The sequence below is a fragment of the Puma concolor genome, chromosome C1 (assembly GCF_028749965.1).
Source record: "Puma concolor isolate L17-30 chromosome C1, mPumCon1.1.hap2, whole genome shotgun sequence".
Lineage (NCBI taxonomy): Eukaryota > Metazoa > Chordata > Mammalia > Carnivora > Felidae > Puma > Puma concolor.
Genome location: NC_141674.1, coordinates 105026658 through 105053476, shown reverse-complemented (window position 1 = coordinate 105053476; position 26819 = coordinate 105026658). Strand labels below are relative to the sequence as shown.

General features: G+C 43.2%; 1 protein-coding gene across 5 annotated transcripts; it reads right to left on the bottom strand.

Moving 5' to 3' along the window:
- Positions 1-203: 203 nt before the first annotated feature.
- LOC112865226 (NBPF family member NBPF6-like protein) lies at positions 204-26764 on the bottom strand. 5 transcript variants are annotated; one of them, XM_086718053.1, is made up of 9 exons: positions 26332-26764; positions 17590-17798; positions 15580-15679; positions 13703-13938; positions 9523-9574; positions 8413-8576; positions 6754-6909; positions 5852-5971; positions 204-677 (listed from the first exon to the last, which is right to left on the bottom strand). In XM_086718053.1, exons 2-9 carry the CDS (start codon positions 17765-17767, stop codon positions 667-669), a joined length of 1017 nt encoding a protein of 338 aa, XP_086574179.1. In that variant the 5' UTR covers positions 17768-17798; positions 26332-26764; the 3' UTR covers positions 204-666. The 5 variants fall into 5 exon arrangements, with proteins under 5 accessions (XP_086574179.1, XP_086574178.1, XP_086574180.1 ...); XM_086718052.1 differs by lacking the exon at positions 26332-26764 and adding an exon at positions 18181-18312; XM_086718054.1 differs by lacking the exon at positions 26332-26764 and adding an exon at positions 18181-18312 and having other exon boundaries at positions 6754-6861.
- Between the last annotated feature and the right edge of the window lie 55 nt (positions 26765-26819).

Genomic DNA, 26819 nt, shown 5'->3' with positions numbered 1-26819 from the left:
CCCCAAAATCAAGAATCGTACACTCTTTGGACTGAGCCAGCCAGGCGCCCCTCAATAACATTTAATTCTGGAATGAAGTGATGCACCTGGACTTTGTTGATATCACTCTGGGATGTAAATATAGTGGACATACTGAGTTTCCTTTTAGCTGGAGACAGTTTTGTGATTTTGATTTGTTAAAAAAAAAATGACAGGCAACAGAATGTATATAAAATAAACTCTATTCTCTGAGATTTCTGAATCTTCATCTTTCAAGGAAAATGGCCATGTGGCAGAAGAGCTGATGAATAGTCTGCAACGTCATTCTGACTTACTCTTGACCCAAATCCTTGACATTTTCTTCCAGCTGCTGCTGACTCCAGTTGTCCACAGAATGGGGGTGGGGAGAGGAGAGGGTTAGAGCATCTCGAGATTATCTGTGAATCTAGGTATTGGTGTCTCTTACGTAGTTATCAAATTTGCAGGCTGAAGGGCTGTGATTTCTGGAAACTATCTGTTGGGAGTAAAAACCCAAAGTGGCTGAGAAATCTGATTCTTAGAGGTGGAGCCCTCTCGCTTTCAGATTTGGGGCTTTCACTGTTTTGTTGTTTTAGTTTTTCTCATCAATGGGGGAATGATGTTCATGACTGAGCTTTGTTGAAATAAGAACTTTTCATATTTCCACTCCTAGTTCTTACCTGAAACAGAAGGGGGGGAAAAAAGCTAAGTTAAAATGAGAATCTTCTATTGGTTCTGCTGACACCAGAGGCTGAAGTGACAGCTAAGGAAGAAAAGAGGCCATGTGCAACCTGAATGCAGTTGGTGGAGAAGCCATGGTCGGAAACTACAGTCTGGAAAGAGTTGTACTAGCAGACTAGCGTTCTAGGACAAACTAGGACAAGTATTCCGATATAAACCACTGCCCTGTGACGTGGAACACAAGGCCCCACCGCCTCATAGTGCTGACAGCCCCACTCAATGCTGCTGCCAGTGGGTTAGCCAGATCCATACCACCTCCCCCCTCAGGATCAGTTTACTCTCCATTCTACTCTTCTGGAGAAAAATGAAGACCTTTCATACCTTCCAAAAGATGTGCCTTGCTTCAAATATGTACCGTCAGAAGCAGTCAGTTCTACAAATGAGAGGTTATTTTGCATGGAAATCTTGCTCCTAAATACATGTCTTTTTTTTTTTTTTTAAATAGGAGGGTGGTGCCAAAGGAAGAGCCCCAGAATGTGCAGGGTCCTCAGACACCATCTATAATACTGTGGTTTATAATAAGAAATGTAAATTTGGTCTTTGTCTCAGTTTCTGGCAGAACTCCTAAACCGCTTGGAATTAGTCTTTTGATATATTAATATGGCAACATTTAGAAAGTGCCAGAAGGATGGAGGTTGATTACCAAGGGAACCGACCATGTGACAGGAGGGTTGTCTCATCCCCCCTGACCTCTGGGGATGAGAGAGGGGCTAAAGATGGAGTTCAACCATCAACAGCCAAGGATTTAATCAATCATGCCTATGTTACGAAGCCTCCATTAAAAACCCAAAAGGATGGGGATTTAGAGAGCTTGTAGGCTGGTGAACACATAGGGGTGCTAGGAGAGTGAAGCTCCCAGAGATAGCATGGAAGGTCTGCACCCTTTCCCCAAGCCCTGCCACGTGCTTCCTGAGTTATATCTGATGTGGGAAACAAAGGTAGAAAGAAGTATAAATAAAATTAAATTTCCTTATAACCTGCAGCCCACTGATAAATACTTGAGGCTGGCAGAGTGTGACACTCCTCCAGGAACTCCCTACTGTCTTAATGTTAATGCTTTGCTAGAGGGAAAATAACCTTAGCTTGACAACAGCTAGGGCTCCAAGTTCCTGTGAGTCTTCTTTAGCACATGAAAGTCCTTTCTGGGGTGCCTGGGTGGCTCAGTCAGTTCAGCGTCAGACTTCAGCTCAGGTCATGATCTCACAGTTCATGAGTTCAAGTCCTACATCAGGCTCTGCTCAGAGCCTGGAGCCTGCTTTGGATTCTGTGTCTCCCCCTGTCTGCCCCTGCCCCACTCGTGTTCTCTCTCTCAAAAATAAATAAACATTAAAAAATAAAAAAAATTAAAAAAAAAAAAACATATGAAAGTCCTTTTGGAAACTTTCCTTGTTTTTACCTTCCCCAACTCCCAAGTAATAACCAGTTGCTCTTCACAGTCCCAGTGCAGCTCCTCTGGTCCTGTCCTCGTGCTTTAATAAAATCACCTTTTTGCACTGGAGAGGTCTCAAGAATTCTTTGTTGGCCATTGGCTCTGAACCCCAAATACTCCAAACCCCAATACTCAAAAAGTATTGAACCCCAGTACTTTTAAACCAGTAATCAGAGCGCCTGGTTGGCTCAGTCCGTAGAGCACGTAACTCTTGATCTCGGGGTCATGAGTTTGAGCCCCACACTGAGCACAGAGATTACTTAAATAAATAATTTGAAAAACATAAAATAGACCAGTAATCTAGTAAATAAAATATTTCTCTAAGTCCTGTGAGCCACTGTAGCAAATTAAACCCTAGGAGGGGGTTCTCAGTCAACTCTGATTTCTAGTCAGTCAGATGTACAGGTGACAACCTGGATTTGCTACTAGCATCTGGAGTGGGGGTCAGAGGAGTGCAGTCGCACAGGACTAAACCCCTAACCTGTGGAATCTGGTGCTATCTCCTAGTAGGTAACTTCTACCTCTGGCCATTGAGGAAATAGCTAACTACTTTAGCTATTAGTATTAGCTAAAGCCACAGGACCTATAAATGAAAGACCTGAGGCTAAAATCCATGCCTCAAGCCTTTTCACTAAATCTCTAAATTTAAGAAAAGGGAGAAGAAAGGCTCCAATCTGGAAAAAGGTAACAGGCTCTACAGTCTATTAAGTACCATGTTTAGGACAGGAATAAGGCTTTATAGAAAGTTTCATTTAAGTATTCTTGTAAAGAGATTAGAGAGAAAGAAAGAAATCAGAAAGAGAAAAGGGAAAATTAGCAAATAAAGAGCAAAGTTAAACCTTGGACTGATCCATTTATACTCCGTATTTTCTTTTTTTCTAATTTTTTTAAAATGGTTATTTATTTATTTATTTATTTATTTATTATTTTTTTAAATTTTTCAACGTTTATTTATTTTTGGGACAGAGAGAGACAGAGCATGAACGGGGGAGGGGCAGAGAGAGAGGGAGACACAGAATCGGAAACAGGCTCCAGGCTCCGAGCCATCAGCCCAGAGCCTGACGCGGGGCTCGAACTCACGGACCGCGAGATCGTGACCTGGCTGAAGTTGGACGCTTAACCGACTGCGCCACCCAGGCGCCCCAAAATGGTTATTTATTTTTGAGATAGACAGAATCCAAAGCAGGCTCCAGGCTTCAAGCTGTCAGCACAGAGCCAGACGTGGGGCTCAAACTCACGAATTGTGAGATCATGACCTGAGTTGGACGCCCAACTGACTGAGCCACCCAGGTACGTCCCTACACTCTGTATTCTGTATTCAGAGCTCCACATCTCTGCTGTCATTGCAAAGCCCACTTCAGGTCCTTTGTCTCCCTCTTTCTCTGCCCCTCCCCCGCTTGCACGCACGTGCATGCGCCCTCTCTCTCTCAAAAAACAAACAAACAAAAAAAAAAAAGCACTACAAAAACCCCTCAAATCTTATCTGATTTTCCTTTATCTGACTAGAGCAGAACATACCAAAAATACAGGTGCCACATGAAACCCTACTTCCAAGGGAGTTTCCTGGGAATTCAGCAGCCATGGAGACTGTCCATTACCAAGAGAATCAAAAAGTTCAATAGAGTTTTCCATACCTTTCCAGTGAAGCCCTTTGTTAAATTGGTACATAAATTTTTACCTCTGGGTGTTCTGGGAATTATTAATTACTAAGCAATTACCACATGCATGTGTAACTGAACCTTGTCTTTTCTCATGTTTATCTATTGTTAGTTAATTCAAGGTCCCTGGACCATTCAAACCTAAGTAGGTAGAGGAAAAATTCCCCCCCAGTACTCTCTTTTAGGATTTTGCTTAATGAAAAGACTAATCAAAAGCAAAATTTTTCAAATTGCAACTGGTAACCATTAGTAGGTTGTCAAGTCAACACTGTAGACTTTACTACAGACTTTACTTAAAGAATCAGGAAGGAAAATACTAGATAAGACCCATTACATACAGTAAGGGCTTTTTTTTTTTTTAACATGACACTGGATCACAAAGAATTGTTTTTTATTGTGTCTTGTGATCAGAAAAATCCGAGAAACTGCTCTAGATAGACTGGTTACAGGTCTAATCTATATATCTACCTCTTCTTTTCTCTTTTTTCCATGCTATACAAACAAGCCTGTTGAGAGAGGAATGCAAATCCCATCAATGACTAGTGTTTGGCTCTCCTAAGAAACTGTACATCTGGGATACTGCTGTATTGGGTGACCGTGGTAGACTGACGGTCCTTCCCTTTGGTAGCCACATATTTGAATCACCTAGGAGCTTTTGAAAACTAATATCCCAAACACACATGAAACCATTTTAATCAGAATCTCTAGTATGGTAGCTAGGCATTTGTGTTAGGCAAAACCAGGTTCTTATAATGACAACGTGATTTAAAGCTACTTAGGAGACCTGCCCTATTTCCCATGGTTCTCTTTGTTTCTAGCTGTCCTACCATGGCTTCTTTCCCATTGGACCTAAAGATTTTAATCTTCCTTCTTATGGTCCAGGTGAATCTCTCTCTTTCTCAATTGGATTTCCAAGGGAAAAGTTTCCTTCTGTTTATCTACCTGGGCCTTTACAAACCTGGCCTCTGCATTTCCTTTTTCCAAAGCTAATTCACCACAAAGGCCCCCTCATGTCAGGTAGCTAGGCTTTCCGATGCCTGGACCTGTCAATCATGGGTAAATGATTTACAGGCAGGGTCAATGGGTGCTGTGGGATTGACAGAAACTCCCAGGTCCTTCCAGTTCTCTAAGTCATCATCCAAGTGGTTCTAGTAATCCGAGGACAATCCTATTCAGAAGAGCCCTTGGAAAAAGCAGCACAGGCATGAAAAGGTAAAAGGAATCTTAGGTGACCTAAACTGGCCCCTAATAGATTTGGCAGGGATATCTACTGAGGTGGGCATTGCACACAGCAAAAACTCAAAAAATACTGACCCTGGTGTATAGGGGATAGGCTGAAGGTATTTTGCAGGTTTGTAAATATTTTTGTCAATCTGAAGGTAATTTGGTTTGGTTTTGCTTTTCTCCTCAATGGTAAGAGTTGGAAACCATAAGGTGACTGGAATATTATTGAGTGCAATAGATAGTTTGTATTTTGTACCAATATTTTATTTTCTTTATACAAAATACAAGTTTGTCTTTTATTACCAATATAAGCTATACTTATTTCGATTTTTTAGTACTTTTATTTTCATCAGTTTGAAAATTGGGGTTTTGCTCTTTTAGGCTTATGGCACCTTTCTGGTCCTCATACTTCCTCAATTCTGTTTCCTTGCTCTTTCAGCATTCTAAGACAGAGTTTATCTAATTTTGGCAAATTTTACTCAATCAAAATAAGTATTCTCTTATGTCTTCTCACCTCTGAGGACTGTTCTTTTCTTCTAAGCCTTGCATTAGTGAGGTGTGGTTTGTACCTGAAAGGTGAATTTCCCAGAGCTATTCATTCCTGGAGCCTAGAGTCTGGGGACCTGTAGAGGGAGCACCTAGGAGGTAGCCCTCACTATATTGAGAAAAACTATGAGAATTATGAGCCAAGAGGCTTTGGGTAGCTGTGGCCTCCCCATCATCTTTTGTTTCTATAGTTGGGTAAGGCACGAGAAAAGAAAGCTCTGAGAGTGACCTCCTCTTGTGGTTTTTGACCACTTACCTCTGGAAATATGATTCAGGTGAGCCAGAAGGCTCAGACTTTCTTTCCTGATATCTCTGTTTTCATTGTACAGCTGGGCAAGGGAGTCCAAGCTCTCCCTGTAGAAGTCAGAAGTATATCCTATTGCAGGAAATAATTAGCAGTTTAGGCAAGTTCCACACATTTGCTTAAGATAATGCTTTCTGCAATTCCTTTTCCCCTTCTGTCTCAGCCCAGGAGAAACCTCTGGGGACTCAAAGGTTGGAACTTCAGCATTATGGGGCAGATGCTTAATTTTCACCAGGCCCTGAACAAATGCCAGCTCATTCATTTGTATTATCACACCCAACAGCTGAAATTATGAAGGAGACTTTTCTCATTAAATAGTTGCTCCTTTGATATGGAAAGAGGCCCAGTCACTGTTCTGGCCCAGCCTGAGACTGGGAAATGATGGCCTCTGCGTGAGTGCAATGTAAGAGGAAGATGTGTGGAGAAGAACAACCTTGAGAACAATGAAGAGTAACCAAGACATTAGGGAGGGGGGTAAGGATGACAGCAGCAGAGACCCTCACTCTGCTGAATGAGGTGCTCAGCAACCTGGGTTCTACTGAATGACTGCACAAGAGGAGAAGAGCAGCAGAAAGTGTACAGCTTAGGAGTCACAAGAAGGCTTTTGGAGGTCAGATAACTCTTAAGATGGAGGGACAGCTCAGTCTTGGGGCAAACCTCTATCTGAGCCTATTTACTCATCTAAAAAGTAGGAATGTTAATACCTGCCCTATTCTCCCTAGTTGGGCCATTTGTAAGAAAAAGTGAAGTATAAAGCATGTCAAGTTCTTGAAATCTGTGAAGCCCTGCAACACATTACAAGTCCTTAGAAAGATACATATTGCCAGAAGCAGACAGACTTGGGCCTCCCCTACCGTTTCCTTGGTCAGAAATGCTGAGATGATGTTCCAGCTTTTCTTGAAGGCAGGCATTGATGAAAAGAATTTCCCTCAGGTGCTGGTACAGGTTCTGGATCTCATCTTCTGCAGCCATTCCACCAGGACAGGGAATGAGGTAGAAGATGGAGAATCCTTATCACTAATGGGGTGGCCAAGGGCCTCTCAGCAAGATCCCTGCCTTGCACCATTCTTCTGCCAACTTCCGCTTTCATCAGGAAATACCTGGGAACCTCCTGTAGGAGCCTGCAGGCCTTCAAACAAAGCATGACCCAGTGCTAAGCAAACTCCACAGGGCCACCTCCCATACAAGGATATGGGAAGTATAAAGGAGGTTGATATAAGGTGGTAAAATATGGAATCAGCCTTCAGAGTAGGGCTTATCTAGTACTGGGAAAGGTGTGGCCCCTCTTATATAAGACTTTTGGGTACTAAGGAATGTCTCTACTAAATATCTCTCCCACATGATTTGTGTCTGAACGTCATTAATAGAGGACAACCTCCCACTACATCTCAAAGTGAAATGGGAATGAGGAAGCCTTTGTAAGGGGATTGCCTGAGTAAGAAAAGGCACCCACCACTGGCAAAAAGACAAAGCCTGACATGGCTTATATCACTATTAAAAAACTCAGTTAACAGTGAGTGAATTAATATAGTCTCTTTCTCATGCCTACAAGAAGACATAAGACATATAGTTCTCTAATAATCCAAACTTTTATCCCCAAAGGAAAGTCAAATAGTCAAAAAAAAAAAAAAAGGGGGGGGAGGAAATGAAGGTTGAGACTTTAATCTACACACACCCATGAGGCCGCTATCCCGAGGGGCTCTTACATGCTTGGAGGAGCTACACTGGCTAGGTGGGGCTTTTTTAGGAAAGGGGCATGCTTGTGGCATGGCTGCTAGACCCAGCCTTTTCTTCAGTAGATAGGCTGGCTGTTGGTTTTAGATTAGATTACAGTACTGAGACTAAACCCACAGACATCATTTAAAAATGGTGCTACACATAGGATGGGAACCCTGGCCACTTACCCAAGGGTTGCCAAGAGCTGAGCCTTGTCTTTAGGGAAACCACCTGATGCTCTGGTACTAAGATGGAACCTTATGAGGAAGCAAGCCATCTGAGGGGAGATGGGGACTGCAATCATGATAACCGCACCTCCAAAAATATGGGCAGCACTGCCAGTATTTCTCAGCTAGAAAAGCTTAAGGGACACTCTTCAGGAACTATAATCAGCAAGAACATTCCCAGAAAGGTAAGTTGCTTCGTCTTAGAGGAGGTCTGTTAGATTCTGTGCACATGCTGAAATAGTGGCACACAGTCCACCATCATCTCTCCATTCTCCAATCTGGCTTGCCTAGACTCCATTAGCTTGCAGATGCCAGTGGGGGACAGAGTGACTGAGATGAGGTGTGGACCACGAACAATGCAACAAATTACCTGACCCACCAAGGACCTGTATTTGAAACTTGGTCCGAGCTGCACGTCCAGCCTGATAGCTTTTTCAAGGTTAATCTTTAGGGCCTGCCTACTAGATGGTCTCACTCAGCCTAAACCAAGGTGGTAAACATGTAGAAACTATTGGAGCTTTATTCTCCAGTCTTGTGTTCCTTTATTCTCTTTATAATGGAAGTACTCACTGGTGACTTCCACAGCAGAGCTGGCTTCCTGCATGTCAAGCAGGAAGGAACTGCTGCGGGGAAGCTGGTGAGAGTCATGGCGACTGGAATGAGTCAAATACTGTTCATCTAGTGAGGCTTCCAGGGCTTCATTCACTTCTTCCTCCTGGAACCCCCTGCTGAGCCTGGGGAGGATGGCAGGGAGGTAAGACAGGAGATTAAACTGCGGCAACCTGGAACCACAGCTTCGCAGCTGGTCCCGTCTGAAGCTCCTGGAAGCCACACCAGAAAGCAAAGAGGCCATCTGGATGAGAGAGAAAGCATAGCAATCCACTTTGACGGGTTCATGAGCCTAGAACTGGGATAGAAGGGGGCAGCAGGTGCTCAGTGTACTGACCTCATAACATGTGGATGAGGAAGTAGACTCAACTATTCTAAAAGGCACTTATGACACACAGAGACCTAGAATATTGGTTTTAAAATGCTGCGGACAAATTTTGTTTACCATCGTAGGAAGTCGTCCACTGAATGCTGGCTCCTGAGACAATGTCTCACTTTGATTTTTTTTTTTTTTTTTTTTTACCATACACGTTTTTAGAACACAGACACCAGGGATCTCTGGCTAGTTTATCTTTATGTCAGACTGACTTTAGCTAACTAAACTTGATGAATTACTAAGAAATGGTAACCAATACAAGAACTTACCATGAACAGACAACATTGTTTAAAAGGGCACATCATTGGGGCACCTGAGTGGCTGAGTTGGTTAAGTGTCTGATTTCAGCTCAGGTCATGATCTCACGGTGTGTGAGCCCGAGCCTCACGTCTGGCTCTGTGCTGACAGCTCAGAGTCTGGAGCCTGCTTTGGATTCTGTGTCTCCCTCTCTCTCTGCCCCTCCCCTGCTTTCACTCTCTCTCTCTCTCTCTCTCTCTCTCTCAAAAATAAACATTAAAAATAAAGTAAAAAAAATGAAAGGACACATCACTATATGATGAATGAATGAAATAGGTACAATTAGTGGTTTCGGTTTTTTTCCCCCAGATCTGGGACTTTGGCCTCTTGGTCACTTGCTTCTGGAATCTTCCCTATACTTCACCATTCCATTATCAGCCCTTTTGTCCTTCAGTTACCTGGGTGCCAGTGGCTCCTGTCTATCTTCATCGTTCTTATCATTGTGATTTTCTGAGAACCAAAAAACAGAAACAGCTAGTCAGAAATTGAGCAGATCCCATTTCACACATTACAAATATTAGGGCCTATATGATCAGGGACGTAATACTCTACATGTTTGTTTAGAATGCTCTGGCAGAGAAGGCTTAGGACTGTATCTTCAGAGAAGTAGCCTGGCAGGCTTTCTTGAGCAAACTGGACAGTAAGCCTTTGTAAGGGGATTTTGTAGAATGCTCTGGCAGAGAAGGCTTAGGACTGTATCCTGGTGTGGTGAATAATCACCATGGCATCTGCTACCAAGTCAAGGCAAAAAGTTTAAAATGTCTGCTGTTCACCAGTGCTTGGAATACTTGTTCAGTTGCCTTCTGGACTTCTCCAGTTGTAACCTTCATTTTTGCCCCATAGCAGATGGCTAAACTGCGGTTGTGTGTCCTATTAGGCTTTCATAAAGAACTCACTGCAGTCTCTAAGGAGCAAAAACTTCTGGAGAAACCACCTAACCCTTCCAACCCAATGACTGGAAAAAGGCACCTGTGCATGTCAGCGAGTGGAGAACATGAAGAGAAACTTCTCTTTTTTTCTTTTTCCTCTTTCCTGACCCGGCTTAGAGACCAGCCCAGTTGCAGAACTGCCTAAACCTTAAACCACAAAAGAGAATCTAGCTCTCTGATCAAAAGAACTAGGAAAACGGGATCTCTTGCCTGAAAAGTGTGAAAAGTGCCCCCTTTTATTTTCTATTTCTCAATTTTCTTGCCTCCTTGCTCTTAAAGTAGCCCCAGTCATTCAGAACTGCAATACAGTGAGGGGGCACCTGGGTGGCTCAGTCAGTTAAAGCATCTCTGACTCTTGACTTTGGCTCAGGGCATGATCTCATGGTTCGTGGGTTCCAGATCACCCTCCCACCCTCCCTACCCCTGTCCCCCAGAGTCAGGCTCCATGCTGACAGTGCAGAGCCTGCTTGGGATTCTTTCTCTCTCTTTCTCTCTCTCTCTGCCCCTCCCCGGCCCTTGTGCACTCTCTGTCTCTCAGAATAAATAAACTTAAAAAAAAAAAAAAAAAGAAAAGAAAAGAAAGAAAGAAAAGCAAAACAGTGTGAGAAGAGAAATCTCTGAGAGAACTCACTCTTTCTGAACAGAGGAACTGGGAAAAGGGACCCGGGGAAACTGGAAAGTATGGAAGAAATACCAGAGAGAAGAGAGTCTGGGAAACTGTCTATGAGCTGATAAAAGTCCCAGGGCTCATCCCCAGAATATGTGTGGAATACACCCAAGGAATCATGGCAAAGGATGAGAAAACTGAATTACCACACAAACCAGGAACTAGTACAAAAGAAACCTAAGGAATGTATTTGCTAGACTGACTGAAACAGCATATCAAAGGCAATGAACACTGATTTGACATTGGATACTACCTGTAGAAGGTGAGGCAGAATTTGGTCTGAACCTAATGAGGTTGATTGCCTGCTAAAAAAACAATTCCAGAAGATTTTAACAGGACCCAGGGTCTTACAATACAATATTCAAAACATCCAGAGGACCCTATAAAAGTACTCAACATAATAAAAACATTATCATTTCACTAATGAATAAAAATCACTTGACAGAATTAAACATCTACTCAGAAAATAAGGAATAAAAAGGAACTTCCTCAAATAAGTTGGAAACATTTCTTGGCTGGACTATGCCTACTCATGTTTGCATTAGGAGACATAATTTTTTTCCTCTGTTGTCAGCAGTTACTATCATAAAATAAAAAACAAAAGATTCGTTTGTTCATTCAAATATGAATAAAAGAAACAAAAACAGAAAGGGAACTTCCTCAACCTGATAAGGTACTATGATCATTAGAAAATTCAATATTAATAAGAATATCAATTCTTCTCAAACTTTTCATAGATTGAAAGCAATGGGACTCAAAATCCCAGAAGGATTTTGTTGTTGTTTACAGATAATGGCAAGCTGATTGTAAAATTTATATGGAAAAGCAAAGAACCTTATTTTTAGGTAGAGTGTTCTTAGATATAACTACAAAAGCATGATCCATAAGTTGTACTTCATAAAATGAAGAAATTCTGCTTTCTGAAAGATACGTTAGGAGAATGAAAAGCCACAAACTGGGAGAAAATATTTGCAAGTTAAATATCTCATAAAGTACTTGTATCCAGAAATGCAAAGAACCCTCAAGACTTGATAATAATAAAACAAACAAATCAATTTTATTTTATTATTTTTTTATTTTTATTTAAAAAAAATTTTTTTTTCAACGTTTATTTATTTTTGGGACAGAGAGAGACAGAGCATGAACGGGGGAGGGGCAGAGAGAGAGGGAGACACAGAATCGGAAACAGGCTCCAGGCTCTGAGCCATCAGCCCAGAGCCTGACGCGGGGCTCGAACTCACGGACCGCGAGATTGTGACCTGGCTGAAGTCGGACGCTTAACCGACTGCGCCACCCAGGCGCCCCCAAACAAATCAATTTTAAATGACAAAATATGAACACTTGGTTCACCAAAGATACAAGGAGAGTCAACAGGCATATGAAAAGAACCTCAAAATTATTAGTCATCAGGGAAATGCAAATTAAAACCACAATGCATGGGTGCCTGGGTGGCTCGGTCGGTTAAGTATCTGACATTGGCTCAGATCATGATCTCACGGTTCATGAGTTCGAGCCCCGCATCAGGCTCTGTGCTGACACCTCAGAGCCTGGAGCCTGCTTCAGATTCTGTGTCTCCCTCTCTCTCTGCCCCACTCCCACTTGTGCTCTCTCAAGAAAAATGAATAAACGTTAAAAGAAAAATCTGTTTTAAACCACAATGCTATGCCCTCCCCACACTTATTACAATTGCTAAAAAGACAAAAAGCAAAAGAACAACAACCTGAAAATATCAAAAGTTAATATTGGGGAACAGCTGTAACTTTTACACATTGCCAATGGGATCTGAAATGGTATAGCCACATTGGAAACCAGTGTAGCAGTTTCTTCTAGGTTAAACGTGCATTTACCACATGACCCAGCAATCCTACTCCTAGATATTTACCCAAGTGAAGTGAGTGAAAACATATTTTCAGGGGCTCCTGGGTGGCTCAGTTGGTTAAGTGTCCAACTCTTGGTTTCTGCTCAGGTTATGATCTCACAGTCATGGAATCGAGCCCCAAGTGAGGCTCCACACTCAGTGCTTGGGATTCTCTCTCTCTCTGTCCCTACCTCTCCCTCTGCCCCTCTCCCCCACTCATTTTCTCTCAAAATAAAGAAACAAACATTAAAAAAACCCCACATATTTTCACACCAAAACCTGCAGGTGAATCTTTAGAGCTATTATTCATAATAGCCCCCGACTGGAAATAATCCAAATGTTCTTCAGTGGATGAATGGATAAATAAAAGTGGTACATTCGTATAACGGCACAGTACTTAACAGTAAAAAAGGAAACCAACTGGGGCGCCTGGGTGGCGCAGTCGGTTAAGCGTCCGACTTCAGCCAGGTCACGATCTCGCGGTCCGTGGGTTCGAGCCCCGCGTCAGGCTCTGGGCTGATGGCTCAGAGCCTGGAGCCTGTTTCCGATTCTGTGTCTCCCTCTCTCTCTGCCCCTCCCCCGTTCATGCTCTGTCTCTCTCTGTCCCAAAAATAAATAAAACGTTGAAAAAAAAAAAATTAAAAAAAAAAAAAAAAAAAAGGAAACCAACTACTGATACATTCTGGAGATGGAAAATCTGTAGGGACAGAAAACAGATCCAGTGATTGCCAGTAACTGGGGTTGGGCACAATGGCTGACTACACAGAGGCACAAAGGAACTGTGAGTGGTGATGGGACTGCTCTACATCTTGATCGTGGCAGTGCTTACAGCACTGTATGGATTTCTCAAAGCTCACAGAACTGACACTACAGTGGGCCAATTCAGTGTAAATCAATTATCCTTAAAAGAAAGAAATGTCTGTGGGGGCTCACCTTGGGCCCAGGTGAGTGCCCCTAGGTAGTTCTACCTAATAGCATCACTATCAATAGGCTGAGAAGGGCACAAAACAGCTGGACAACTAGCTAAAATGTCACTCTTAGAGTCATATGGAAGCATGGAGACTTATGTGAGGCTAGGACCTTGGGAGGAGCTAAGGGTCTCCAGAACCCGTAAGCCAACTTACCAGTGATGAGTTTGCTGGCAAGGCTCTCTGCCAGCTGGCTTCCTTGGGCCAGCTGCTCACAGAATCTCTGTCCCTGGTAGTAGGGAATGTCAGCACTCCTGAGGAGGCCCTCAAAAGACTTGACTATGCTCTTTGTATGCTGAATGAAAAGATAACAGACACCTTTCCCTTCTCGTATCTTCTGTCGTAAGTGGGTCAGCTCTCGGGCATGAGCCTGAATTAGGGTATCATGTTTCCTAAGGTAGGAAAGAAAAGTAAAATATAACAGTGCATGTAGTGAACGATAGGTTGTGGGAGTTTCAACAGAGACATCTCTTAGAATGCCCCTAAGGAATTCCCCAACTTGAATTCTTATACAAGTCATGTGACTTGGCCTGCCTGTGGCAGAGGGAACAAGGAAACAGCATTGGGTTTGTTTGTTGTTTTATTAGCTTTGCTTTGAAAAGATGGCCCTTTAGTTCCTCAATTCAGCCCACAACCATTTCCATGGAATATATACTACCTAGCATTATACAGAAAGTTGCATGCACACACGCACAAACCAGATATGGAAGTGTTGGATGGGTATGTGTGGTGTTAATTCAAAGGATGAAAAGGAAAATCAATGTAAAGGTCAAGAAGGATAACATTCTTTTGAGTGACGTGAAAAGGAGTAATAATCAGTAAGGAGGCACTTAAGAGTAAATAAAGTTCTGAGTAACAATTACATCACTCTAAGTGGGTTTTCACCATTTTCTAATTATTATACAAATATTATGCACAGATTCCAATCTAAAAGTGTGAGCTCTGCGAGGCTAGAGACAGTGCCATGTAGTACCCAACTTACAGTACCCAACAGAGTGTACACACACAAGTAGGCATTCGGTTAATACTTAGAACCACATAATCCTAAAGCTGGACTAGATATTTAGGTCTACCTCATCTGATGCCTGAATCTCCTCCCTGCTGTCTACTAAATTATATTCTACAGATTGTCTTTCAAATTCTATTCCATAGAGCTCTTAAAAAGTGTCAGAGTTGGTGAAGGCATAGACTAGGGAGCAACAGAGGCTCCAGACCTATGCCTTCTTCAATCAAGTATCTCTGCTTTAGGAAGTTTTATACATTTGAGCTTCTCAGATTCCCTTTCAACAAAGGGTTAAAAGACATCTGGAATCCCACAATCTCCCCTATATTTGAAACAATCTGAGGATGGACAAGGCTAGTCCTCAGCACATTAATAATCCATTTTCCCAGACTGCTTGATTATCTATCTGTCCAACAGCCCTACCAGTTAGTACTCCACATAGTATGGTACTTAGAAAAAAAATCAAAATTGAGAAGGAGAAACATTTTTATCATGAAAAAGGCACTTTGGAAAACTTGGGAAAATCTCTGTCATGGTAGAAAATGTTAGTCCATTAATGACAACTACCACTCCCGTAAAAAATAAAAGCAAGTATAATGATTATAGAAAATATTTGTTGAGAGCTTCATATGTATAGGAGATGGTTTTAACCTGTAATCATGTGTCTCATCTTCATAACCCTCTGAGGTAGATACCGTTGGTATTTTTATTTTGCAGGTGAGGTAGCTGAGGTAACTGAAATGCAGGAAAGCTGAGTGAATTTGCACAAGGCCACCCAGCTGGAAGCCACATTGCTAGTATTCCATCCCAGGCATCTGTCTCCATTTTATTCTTATGCTATTTAAGAGAAAACCCCAGAGACCAGACTGTTCTCCCACCCATTCTCACAACCCCGCCGGTGGTCTTTGTCTGGTTCTGTGCCTGCCAGGTACTCTCCTGCCCTTCTCCTTGCACATGCGCTAAGTACTAGCAGCCCGCATGGCCCACTTAAGACCGTAATTCACACCCTCCCGCACAGGCACCTCCTTACCCCAGCCTTGCAGCTGGGCTCCTCTTCTCTGCCAGCTCTCCCTCAAACCGCGCTCCCTCCTCTAGCACGGATTCAATGAGGGCTTTGTGCTCTTCACTCTCTGAAAAAAACAGACACACCTGCCTCAGTGGAAAGCTGGACACGCTGCTCTGGTCACTGCCTTCACACAAGGAGGCAGGGTCCACCCCAAGGACAAATGTAACCCCATTACCAGGCTCTCTGCTGGGATTTCCACATTTCATTCCTCAATCTCCCAGGCTACATGGCATTTGATTGCTCCCCATCTTAGATATGGGGAAAGAGAAGCTCATGGGCAGGTAACTTGCTCAACTGGATTCAACTGGAATGAGACAATCCCTGAGGAATTCACATGCCCTGAGGTCTGACTCCAAATCTTGGGCCATTTTACCAAGCTTGGTAGCCTCTGAAATAAACCATTAACCTGGGGCATGAAGTAGTGATTTCCTGTGTTTAGGATGTCTCCGAAGATTGTCGGACTGATGGTTCTCCCACGTTGAGAGTTTCAATAATTCCCTCAATAGTTCAAAAATTTAAAAGTTTATCTGGATACAAGGGTGTAAAATGTATATGGAGGGGAAAAAATCTGAAAGACGTATGTTCAAATGCAAACAGGTGTTGTGTTAGGTTAGAGGGAGAGAATACCCAGTGCTTGCCATTGCACTGTCCTAGGTTTTTGAGAATTATCATGTAATCATCACAACTAACTGCAAAGGCAAATATTCTTACTACCATCACAGGTGAGAAAACTGAGGCACAAAAAGGATAACTTGGATTTGGACCCAGAAGTCTGGCCCCAGGGTACATGCTCATAATCACTGTACTGTATTATCTTTACACTAAGATCTAGGGCAAGATCTCTTTACTAGCTCCAAAATATTTGTCCTACAATTGTGATTTTATAATAAGTGATGTAGAAAAAAAGCCCTTTATTCTTCCACACCCCAAAGCTCATCTTTTTCTTCTTTAATAAGTAGGAATTTTTTAAATTTTTTTCTCCATGTAAGTTGGATAAGCAAATTTCATCCTCTACTGATTTAATGAAAAATTGTAGGAATTTGAAAGCAAACTCAACTTCAATGTCAGCAAGCATCCTCCTCTACTGTTCCTGTCTCTCATGTGTCCTCACTTCCATCATGTTTCCTTCAGTCACTACAGCTTCCCACTGCTACCCCCCCAACCCCATGACAAACACGTGTGAGACTGTCCAAGGATTTCCAAATGTGAAAGCTGAGCATGGAGAGGGAAGGGCCAGCTCCTACACAGACCTGGTCTGCTGGACTGGAGGCCTCACCCACTTAGCCTCATTCTCATTTTGGCCCTGCATCTCAAAGCCCAGATCCTGGACCAGCTTGTTGTCTTCAAAGTTCATATTCAAGGGAGAGATCAAAAAGGTGTTATAGAGTCTCTGATTTTCCTGGAAATACGTTCAATCTCACAGAATGTAAGGGGCGGCTTCCTGGAACTTACGTGGGAAAAGAATCTGGCTCCAGGCATCAGGACTTCCCTCGGTGTTTGCTATTGATGTTCTCATCTCCAGGTATCTGGTTGAGTGGGAAACAGCTTTAAGCTCCCATAAGACAGGGAGGGTATGCTATTACACTATTACGCTAGTATGGCTAGCACAGTGCTTTGCAAACGGGTACTTAGAAAAAGTTGGAACTGAATCCTGAGATATTTAAGCCAACAGTGTTACTATATGTTTATAGAGTCTGATACATGTTCCTGAGAGAGAAAAGACAGTTTAATGCCTGAACCCACAGTTTAGCCTCTATGCCTTCCTACCCTCTCACTATAAACTTCATTCCTTTGTGCCTCAGTGTTTCCATCTTCTGCAAATTGAGAGTAACATATCCACTTCTACTTTTCCAGGAGTATAGTCAGGATGAGATTTATTTTGATGGAGAGAGAAGAATAAAGTTTGAGGAGTGTTTAGTTTCTCAGAGGGAAGATGGGCAGTCACTCTGGTGACTGTGACCACACTGGGCTTACTGTATTTCTGCAGCTGATTGGCCAGGGAGTAAGCAGTAGCCTTGGATGTGAGGAATTTCTCTGTGAGGTCTCGGAAGCTCTGTTTGGTTTTTGCCAGCTGGGAGCGCAAGTACTGGTTGGTTTCCAGGATGCTCATTTCTGTCCTCGGATCAGAGAAAGTGGTGAGAGATTCTGCCATGCTGCAGCTGTGGCAGAAGTAGAGCCAGAACCTAGGAAGCAGAAGCCCAAACAAATAATCATAAACAAGTGAATAGGTTATGGTGACAGTTGCACTGCTGGTAAATTACTACACGCGGACCTGGGTGGCTCAGTTGGTTAAACATCCAACTCTTAGTTTTAGCTCCGGTCATGATCTCACAGTTTGTTGAGTTCAAGCCCTGCAGTGCAGAGCCTGCTTGAGATTCTCTCTCTCCTTCTCTCTCTGCCCCTTCTTCTCAAAATAAATAAACTTTAAAAATTTTCTTAGAAATCATTGTACTGTACAACTCTAATAGGTGAGTTTTATAGTATGTAAATTATACCTCAAAGTTTCATTAAGGGGAAAAAATGGACTTAAACACGCTAAAGTATGCAGATGTAATTCATACTTACTTTGGGGCTAAACTCTGTCAGCATTCCACAACTCTAAGAATTCTCAACCACAAAAATAAGGCATAAGATAGCAGAGCTCAGAGCCAAGGCTACCATGCGCAGCTTAGGCTCTGATAAGAGTGCCAGAGGAAGCATCCAGCCTGCCGGGCAACTGTCTGGAGTCACAATAACAGAACTGGAAAGCAGGGAGTGTCATGGAATCTTAGGAGCCCCAGTCTTCCAATTGCTGAGGCCATACTGATATATAAGATCACCTGGTCTGTTCTGAAGGTCACCACCAGTGGGGACCACCCCATCCCCCAGCAGCCATTTTCAGTATTTGTGTGGCCATGTACTGATACCACGGACTTAGCTCTTTCTAAAATTTAAGGATATTTTTCATTGTTTATTCTTGTAAGTGCACAGAAAATATGAAGGAATCAATATTTTCCCAAAATCTTTCATTATCTTAAGGACTGTCCTGAAGTCACTTCACTTTTCCTTCATGAAAAATTTAAAACTTTTAGATAGTCTTGGTGTTCTTTTTGCTTCTCTAGTTTTATTCCACACCGGTTTAATATTATAGGAAAAATTTCTGAGTATAACTCAATGTGTGAATAATTAATTTATAAGGATTTCTATCCTGTATCTCAATTTTCTTCTTGCCACAGGCTTATGTTTGCTTCTTTTCCCTCACTGAGGAAGCTTATTGGCTTTGCATTAAACTTGAAGTCAAGTTTGACATCCTTCTTCCTAGCTCCACCCTCTTCCTGTATGTATGGATTGCTTTGTGTCATAATCTTAATATACCTATTTTGTTGGGTTTTTAAAAATTATTTATTTATTTTTGAAAGAGAGAGAAATAGGGAGCAAGCAGGGGAGGGGCAGAAAAACAGGGAGACAGAATCCCAAGCAGGCTCCGTGCTGTCAGCACAGAGCCCCTTGAGGGGCTTGAACTCACAAACCATAAGATCATGACCTGAGCCGAAACCAAGAGTCAGACAACTGAGCCACCCAGGAACCACTCTATATACATATTTTGGGATTGTCACTTATGAATTTCATTCTAGCTCCACAGGGTATCTTTCCCACTTGTCAAAGTCACTGAAAGAGTTTTTGTATATGTCTTTGAATGCATGTTGTGGCCACCTTGGGCTGACTTATAAACTGATGTTATTCTTCATGTCCAGAGCCGTTTTTGTAGAACACTGACTGATAGTTTGTGTTGACCCATATCTGTTGACTTGCGGTTGTATTCTCAGAGCATGGTAAAAATCAAGGTGATAGGTCAATGGTGGTTACTGGTGGTCCACATCATTCCTGTACAATGAGATTTAGTGACACAGAGGCTAAGGTTTTATTTTTATTTATTTCTTTATTTATTTATTAACATTTATTTATTTTTGAGACAGAGAGAGAGCATGAACGGGGAAGGGTCAGAGAGAGAGGGAGACACAAAATCCAAAACAGACTCTAGGCTCTGAGCTGTCAGCACAGAGCCCGACACGGGGCTCGAACTCACAGACTGAGAGATCATGACCTGAGCCAAAGTCCTATGCTCAACCTACTGAGCCACCCAGGCGCCCTGAGGCTAAGGTTTTAAAGAGCCACACAGGTAAGAGAGAAAGTGATCCTTTGACACCTCCTTATTTCCTACAGATCATTTTCTTCCTGGTTTTGTGAGCCTGACACTAGAGAAACTTCTCTGGAGTATCTGTCTCTTCCCTTTAGCTACTTTGCTTTTCCAGGCTAGTGGCCCACACATGCGTGACCATGGCCACCTCCATCTGTGTCACTGAACACTCATGACCAAGTGAAAGAAGACCAGACAGACTACCCATCCCACTTGCCCACTTGCAACTAGGCTATGTGATAGTATTGGTTTGTGAGATGTCTCAAATTAAGTGACTTCAGTCCTTTTAAATGTATTGAGGCTTCTCTTATGACTTAGTGCATGTCGATCCTGGAGACTGTTCAAAGTGCAGTTGAGAGAAATTGTATTATTCTGTGCTTATTGGGTAGAGTATTGTATAGATGGCGGTTAGGTCATGTTATTTAAATCTTCTATTTCCTTGTTGGTCTTCTGCCTGGATCTTCTACCCATTATTGAAAGTGTGGTATTGAGGTCTTCAACTATTACTGTTCAATTGCCTATTTCTCCCTTGATTCTGTCAGTTTTTGCTTCCTGTACTTTGGGACTCTGTTAGATGCAAATGTTTTTATTAGTAGTATAACTTCCTGATGGATTAGGCTCTATATCATTATAAAACGTCACTCTTTATCTCTCCTAGCATTTTTTGTTTTAAAGTCTCCTGTCTTTTTTGTCTGTTACTAGTTTAGTCATTCCAACTTTCTTATGATTGCTATTTGTATAATTATGCTATATGACAAAAGAGATTTTGCAGATGTAATTAAGTTGTCCTTAATTGGGGGTTCTTATCCAGGTGGACTGACATAATTACATGAACTCTTTAAATCTGTGTCTAGAGGTCAGAGAGATTCAAAGCTTGTCAGGGATTCAACGAGGGAGAAACTCTTCATTGCTGCCTTTGAAGATGGAAGGGGCCACAGGCACAGAAACCAAATCCTCAGTCCTACAGCTTCATAATTAATGCTACCTACAAACATAAGCTGATGATTTAAAAAAAAATTGTTTTTAATGCTTATTTATTTTTGAGAGAGAGAGAGAGAGAGAGAGAGAGACAGAGTGCAAGCAGAGGAGGGGCAGAGAGAGAGAGAGAGATAGAATCTGAAGCAGGCTCCAGGCTCTGAGCTGTGAGCACAGAGCCCGATGCGGGGCTGGAACCCATGAACTGCCAGATCATGACCTGAGCCAAAGTCGGATGCTCCACCGACTAAGCCACCCAGGCGCCCCCCCCCAAGTTGATAATTTTTTAAAATACATTTATAGTATGTGCTATACAGAGTCAGACAGACTCTCACTGTCTCCGTGCATCCTTCTTTTCTGCTTTGTACTTGCACATTACTATATCTGTCTAGATTTAGGAATAACTGCCAGTGCTTCATTCAGCCTTTTCTCCTTTCTTGCATGTGCTATGGCTCTCTGGAGCCAAATGGCACCACTGAGGGGGCTGAGCACAGGGCAGCTGGCTTTATTGGAAGCCACAGGCTCCTGATTTAGACTGAATTTCACCTGCCTACAAGGCCCAAGCACACTCCTCACAGCTTCCTGTCAGCAATATATGGATTACTGCCTAAAAGCCTTGCCCTTCCCTGGACCTGGGAATACTAAGACTAAACGTCTTTAGTATTATTGGGGTATCTGGCCCACCCCAGAGCTACTCTCCTTCCTGGAGGTTCAGTTACTGCATCCCTACTGCATAGTGAGAAGCTACCAGGTGGCCAGCCGGAGGCCCAGCATGCAAATCAAAGTTAAATGATGATACTTTCTCTAGATCACTTGGAGTTGTAGGCAAATGTGGCAAGGATATTATTTCTAAATGTTTTACACTACAGAAACACACCAGAACTTAACCTCCCATCTTGGAAGATACAACCTGGAGGAGTGGTTGTTATACTTCAGGCCAAGCTCTAATCCTTCCAGAATCACAGTTTGGCCCCCAAAGCTGTCAACCTATGGTTTAGACAAACTCTTGAATATCTTTTATTCCAAAATAATTGCCAGGTTCCCTTTTTGTTGTTGTTTGACAGCTTCTAGATGCTAGATCTCTGCGTAGACTAGATTTACAAATCTAGTAAACAGTCCTGTTTAGTAAAATAAACAGTCCAGCAGAGGTAGTAAAAAGGATTACTGTTCTAATCTTGCATGCACAAGAGAGTCCCACAGATGCTCTGCAAGGGCAGCAAATGAACTGTGTTAGGGTCAACAGCAAACACACACATTGGCCAGGAATCAAACCTGGGTACATGAAGCCACAACTACTGCCACTGGACTATCAATGGTCTGAATTCAAGGTTGCCTGCATAGTTCATAACATTCCCAATAGTTCAGGTTCAAGATTCAGTGACCCCATAGCTCCCAACTACACTGAGAGCCCTTCTGTTTTTGGAGGTTGGTCTGGAAAGAACCAATTGGAAGAGAACTACACTGAAAGAGGCTAGAAATTCCCAGCTGACGTCTGCAATCCAAAATTGCCCCTGAACAAAGGTCTCCATGCTCCAATGGTACCTTGGAGACATGACTACTAAGAATTCCTCTAAGACCAAGTTCTAGGACATTTCCTCCAGGAACTTCCTCAGAGGAATCTTTAGTGGTCTTTATTCCAGCTGCTACAGAACAGATTTGAAATTAATTCAGAAGCCAGAAGGTCAGGCACACCAGAGTTGTTACTTCCTAATTTCTGAGCACAGGCAGAGGCTGCTTGGTTCTTTCATTATGAATCCATGTTTCAAAGCTAACACAAGTATAGTGCCCACTGCCTCAACTGAACCCTGTCCCTGGAGGTTGGGCCCTGCAAATCTTCTCCCATCACCTCTCAGGGTCAGTATGGTCCTAATGGCCAAGGGAGAGAGGACTGCTCTTGGTTGATTAACTCCTTTGATCAGTGTGGTCCAGATGCCTTCAGGACCTTGATGATTGGGAACCAACATGTTAGGGTGGTGCAAACTTTTGGGAATTTATCTTCAAGGAGTAAGACTCAGACAAAGCACAAACTTGGTCTTCAGCCACCATATGTGTTGCTGTATATTTTTCTATACTTGGGAAGTAAACTAGTGTCACCATTTGGAACACATGTAAGTGTTCTCCAGCCATCCTACCCTTGTGTGTATACCATAGAGAAAGTGTTTCCTGATTCCATGATGAGACATGGATAGGAAAGATCTTTTTAGCTGGTAGTGTCCAGGAGGTGGGAACAAACTAGATGTCTGTAAATGTGGGAATAGATAATAAACATGGTAGAGACATGCCACAGTATTCTATGCAGCAGATGGATATGATGAACTAAATATTGAAAACAGTGCTAATAGGGAATTAGGAAATAGAAAAAATATTTATGGAATAATCTTATTGAATCAGAGCTCAGTTTAGGAAATACGTTATCAAAAAACTATTGATTTCACCTTGGAAGGGCTGGCAAAGTAGAACACAGGTGGAAGCACTGGTACATGAAATTCGATGCCTTTCCTACCTGCTGCCTAGGAGTCAGGAAGTTTTGACTGCTGCCAATACCACTGCCTCACACACACTCTAAATTGGTGACTAGCCATGAGAATAAGGCTGCCAGCCACGAGTATCTCTAAAGAGTCATGGTTCCATAACCTTGCTTGCCATCAGCAACAGCAATAGGAAGATTGCCTCTCCTCACTTTTGCCAAAAACACATGAGTGCATCTAATCGGTAGAACATAATTTCTACCCAGAACCCAACCTGCAAATAAGTCTGAGAAGTATGATTCTTAGTTTTCTAAACTCTTCAACTAGAAGGAAGGTGAAATGGATTTTGAATGAGCCAATCCACATTTAAAGTGGTTCTAAGCCAATGCCCCCTAAAGAGAGGACCACATATTTTTTTAAAGACACACACATTTAAATATGCAAAGAGAAGTTAGAATTAAAGGACATATACTAAACTCCTTAGAGTATGTGCTCCTAGGGGTGGGGAGGTGGGGGATGGGAGTGGGATGAACCAAGAAAATAATGAAAGACAACAAGGAGGAAAGGGCATTCATTGCTCAGGGCACCCACCATCAAGTGTCCTGAATTAAGGAACAAAGTTAGCTTTATCCTCTGTACCTGGGATCTATGAAATCCATGAACTAATCAGTGACATGAAATTTCAAAAAATGCAATAGGAAAACAAAATTCTTTCGAAACAGACCAGTTAAAATAGGCAAGGAGAAATTATTAAGGACAGAAATCACACAGAGGTAGTGGAAGTGAAAACAACTCTCAGCAATCTCCAATCAACACTAAATACAACCAATTATAATGGATCCAAATCCCCTCAAAGTGGGTGTAAAAGTAAATTTCAGCTACAGCAGTGTGTTAGACAGAAAAAGACTACATATTAAGAACAGTACAATCTGTACCAGGCTAATTGTAAGCAAAAAAGTGAAAATATGACTCTTAAAGACAGAGGGGAGGGGAAAGTTTTTAAACTGGTTGAAGAAACAATATTTTAGCGTCTACAGGAAACATCAAATTGTTTTTCCCTGGCCACCTTCTCTGGCCAAGATGGTGTCATGAAGGAAAGAAATCTTGGAATTTTCACTTTTATTCATCCTGTATAGGTCTCTGCAAAACTTCACAGCTTAAAAGCAGGGCTATTTGATCCTTGGTCTTCTCTAGACACTCAAAAGAAGTTTCAGAGGTGAGGAACTCAGTTACCACCCAGATTTTCCTCAGTAACTCAGCACATACCCAAAGATCCAGCCTCCTGAACCTTCACTGGGTGAAGAACTGGTGAAAAAATGGGAGGAAAGGGTTTGGGAGGCACTCACTAATGAGAAGGCAAAGAGATAGCTTTAGCCAGGGAGGGAATTAACTTTCCCTAGGTTTACACTAGCTTAAGGACCAGACACAAGAGCTGATTTTTTTTTTAAGATTTTATTTTTAAGTAATCTCTACACCCAACATGGAGCTCAAACTCACAATCCCAAGACCAAGAATCACATGCTCCACCAACTGAGCCAACCAGGTGACCTATTTTCTGATGCTTTTCTAGAAGTCTATTAATCTACTTGGAAAGAGATTTCCTCCCCACCCCCAGAATTAGGCTCTTTCAAATCAGATATTTTGATTTGAGTGCCATTACTTTACTTTACAGTGCTGCCTTACAGAAATCCCCCAGGACAGCCTTTGCTACAGGTATTTTCTATATGCTACCTCTGTTTTCCAGAGAGAACTGATGTGTAAAGCTATTTTAGAATTGCTTTTTCAAAGTCCTTCCAGACACTCTTTCTGATTAGACCTACTCCAGCAATTGTGAAACAAGCATCAGTGGTTCACTAGTAGAATTCTGGCCTTCTATGCGGGAGGTCTGGGTTCCATTCCCAGTCAAAGGAGGGTTTTCCTTGCACTTTTATGTGTCCAGTGTTCTCTCTGTTGGATTATCTATTGCACTAGCAGCACAAGTTATTACAGGGTTGAGAGTCTCAGGAGGCAATGCTAAAAAGAAAAAAGGGCAACTATACCCCCTTAGGTTAATTCCAGAGCAAAACACATTGAGGTCTAAACAAGGGATTTTTTAGAGCTGGTCCTTTTGAATACTTGAAACCAAAGCCATTGTTACTTTTTTTCTGCTGGCAAATATCTGGAATATAGTGTCATCCGGTCACTGATTAGCATGCTGGATCTTGGGCTGGGCTGACCACTGAGCAGTGTGTCCCTATAGAGTGACTATCAAGAAATGGGCAGTCCAGGAAGGAGAGAGGCTGTGGGGCCCAGCAGACACCCTCGTGGCTGGGGAGACATTAGCAGCCCAAGGAAAGGTTGTGTGGAGGAATTGGCATGGACATGAGGGAAGCTACAGAGAGGGGCCTCAGACTTTTCTGTGCAGGTAGGCCCTAGACTTCGGTGGTCCTGGCAAAATTAAGGACAAGAATGAGCCCCAAGTGGAGAGCAGCCTGTACAAGAAAATCATGTTTATTTTACACTCCCCCAAGCAAGACCTTTTTTTTCCGATGTTTATTTACTATTTTAAAAAAAGCGCGCACAAATGCAAGGGACGAACAGAGAAAGAGAAAGAGAATCCCAAGCAGGCTCGGCACGGCCAGCACAGAGACCACCAGGGGAACTCGCTCCGGTGAACCCTGAGATTAGGACCCAAGTCACAATCAAGACTCCCACGCTGAACCGGCTGAGCCACCCAGGTGCCCCATCTAAGTAAGACTTTTGGTACGTGGCTCATTTTTAATGCTTACATATTAGCAGCACTTGGGGGAAGGCCATGACTATCACTGGCTCTGGAGCTTTGGAGGAGACTCTGGAAAAGGAAGGCTCTTGGAGTCACCTGGTTTGTTTAAGCCAGTTTTCATCGACTCTTTTCCTCAGCAAAGAGTGGACGAAGTTGCCTAGGGGAGGCGCCCGGCCTTAGACCCTGGGGTCCCTAACATCCCCCAAATGATTCCGAAAGACAAGGGACGCAGCAACGGAAGTGGCGCGGACTGAGACGGCTTTCGAGGCAGGCGCCGTGCCCCTAGACTGGACTCGGGTCCCTCCCAGCCCGCCGCCCCTGCACTTGCCACCTACCTCGGCTGCTGCTCTGCACGCTCAGGGCCCACACAGAGTGCTCTTCGACGCCGGCCTTCCCCTCACGCCACACGCCCGCTTTGTCCGAAAATCCTGCTGCTGCTTTTGTTAATTGCCGTCTCGGAGCCACACAACCGGCTTGCTGATTCGGGCAAACGACTCTCCCGACACAGGCGGGGAGAATGACGCCATTCGCGACCCCCGCTCCACTAGGACTTCGGGGTTTGGGGCCTTTACCCTCGGGACCCGGGGCTGGGCCGCCGTTGAGGCTTTCTGGGCTCTGCCCGTCAAACTAGCCTCTTCCGGGCCCGGCCTCCAGGGTCAGGGGCAAGGCCCGGCCCCCTCGGCGCGCTGCGCCCTCTCTCTCCCTCTGCCGCGCCCCGCACCCTTGCGTGCGGCCTGCGGATGAGCCCCCCGACGGCGGCGTCGATTCAGTGTGTCCGGCGCGGGCGACGCGCAGGTGCGCGGTGCACGCGGATGCACGCTGA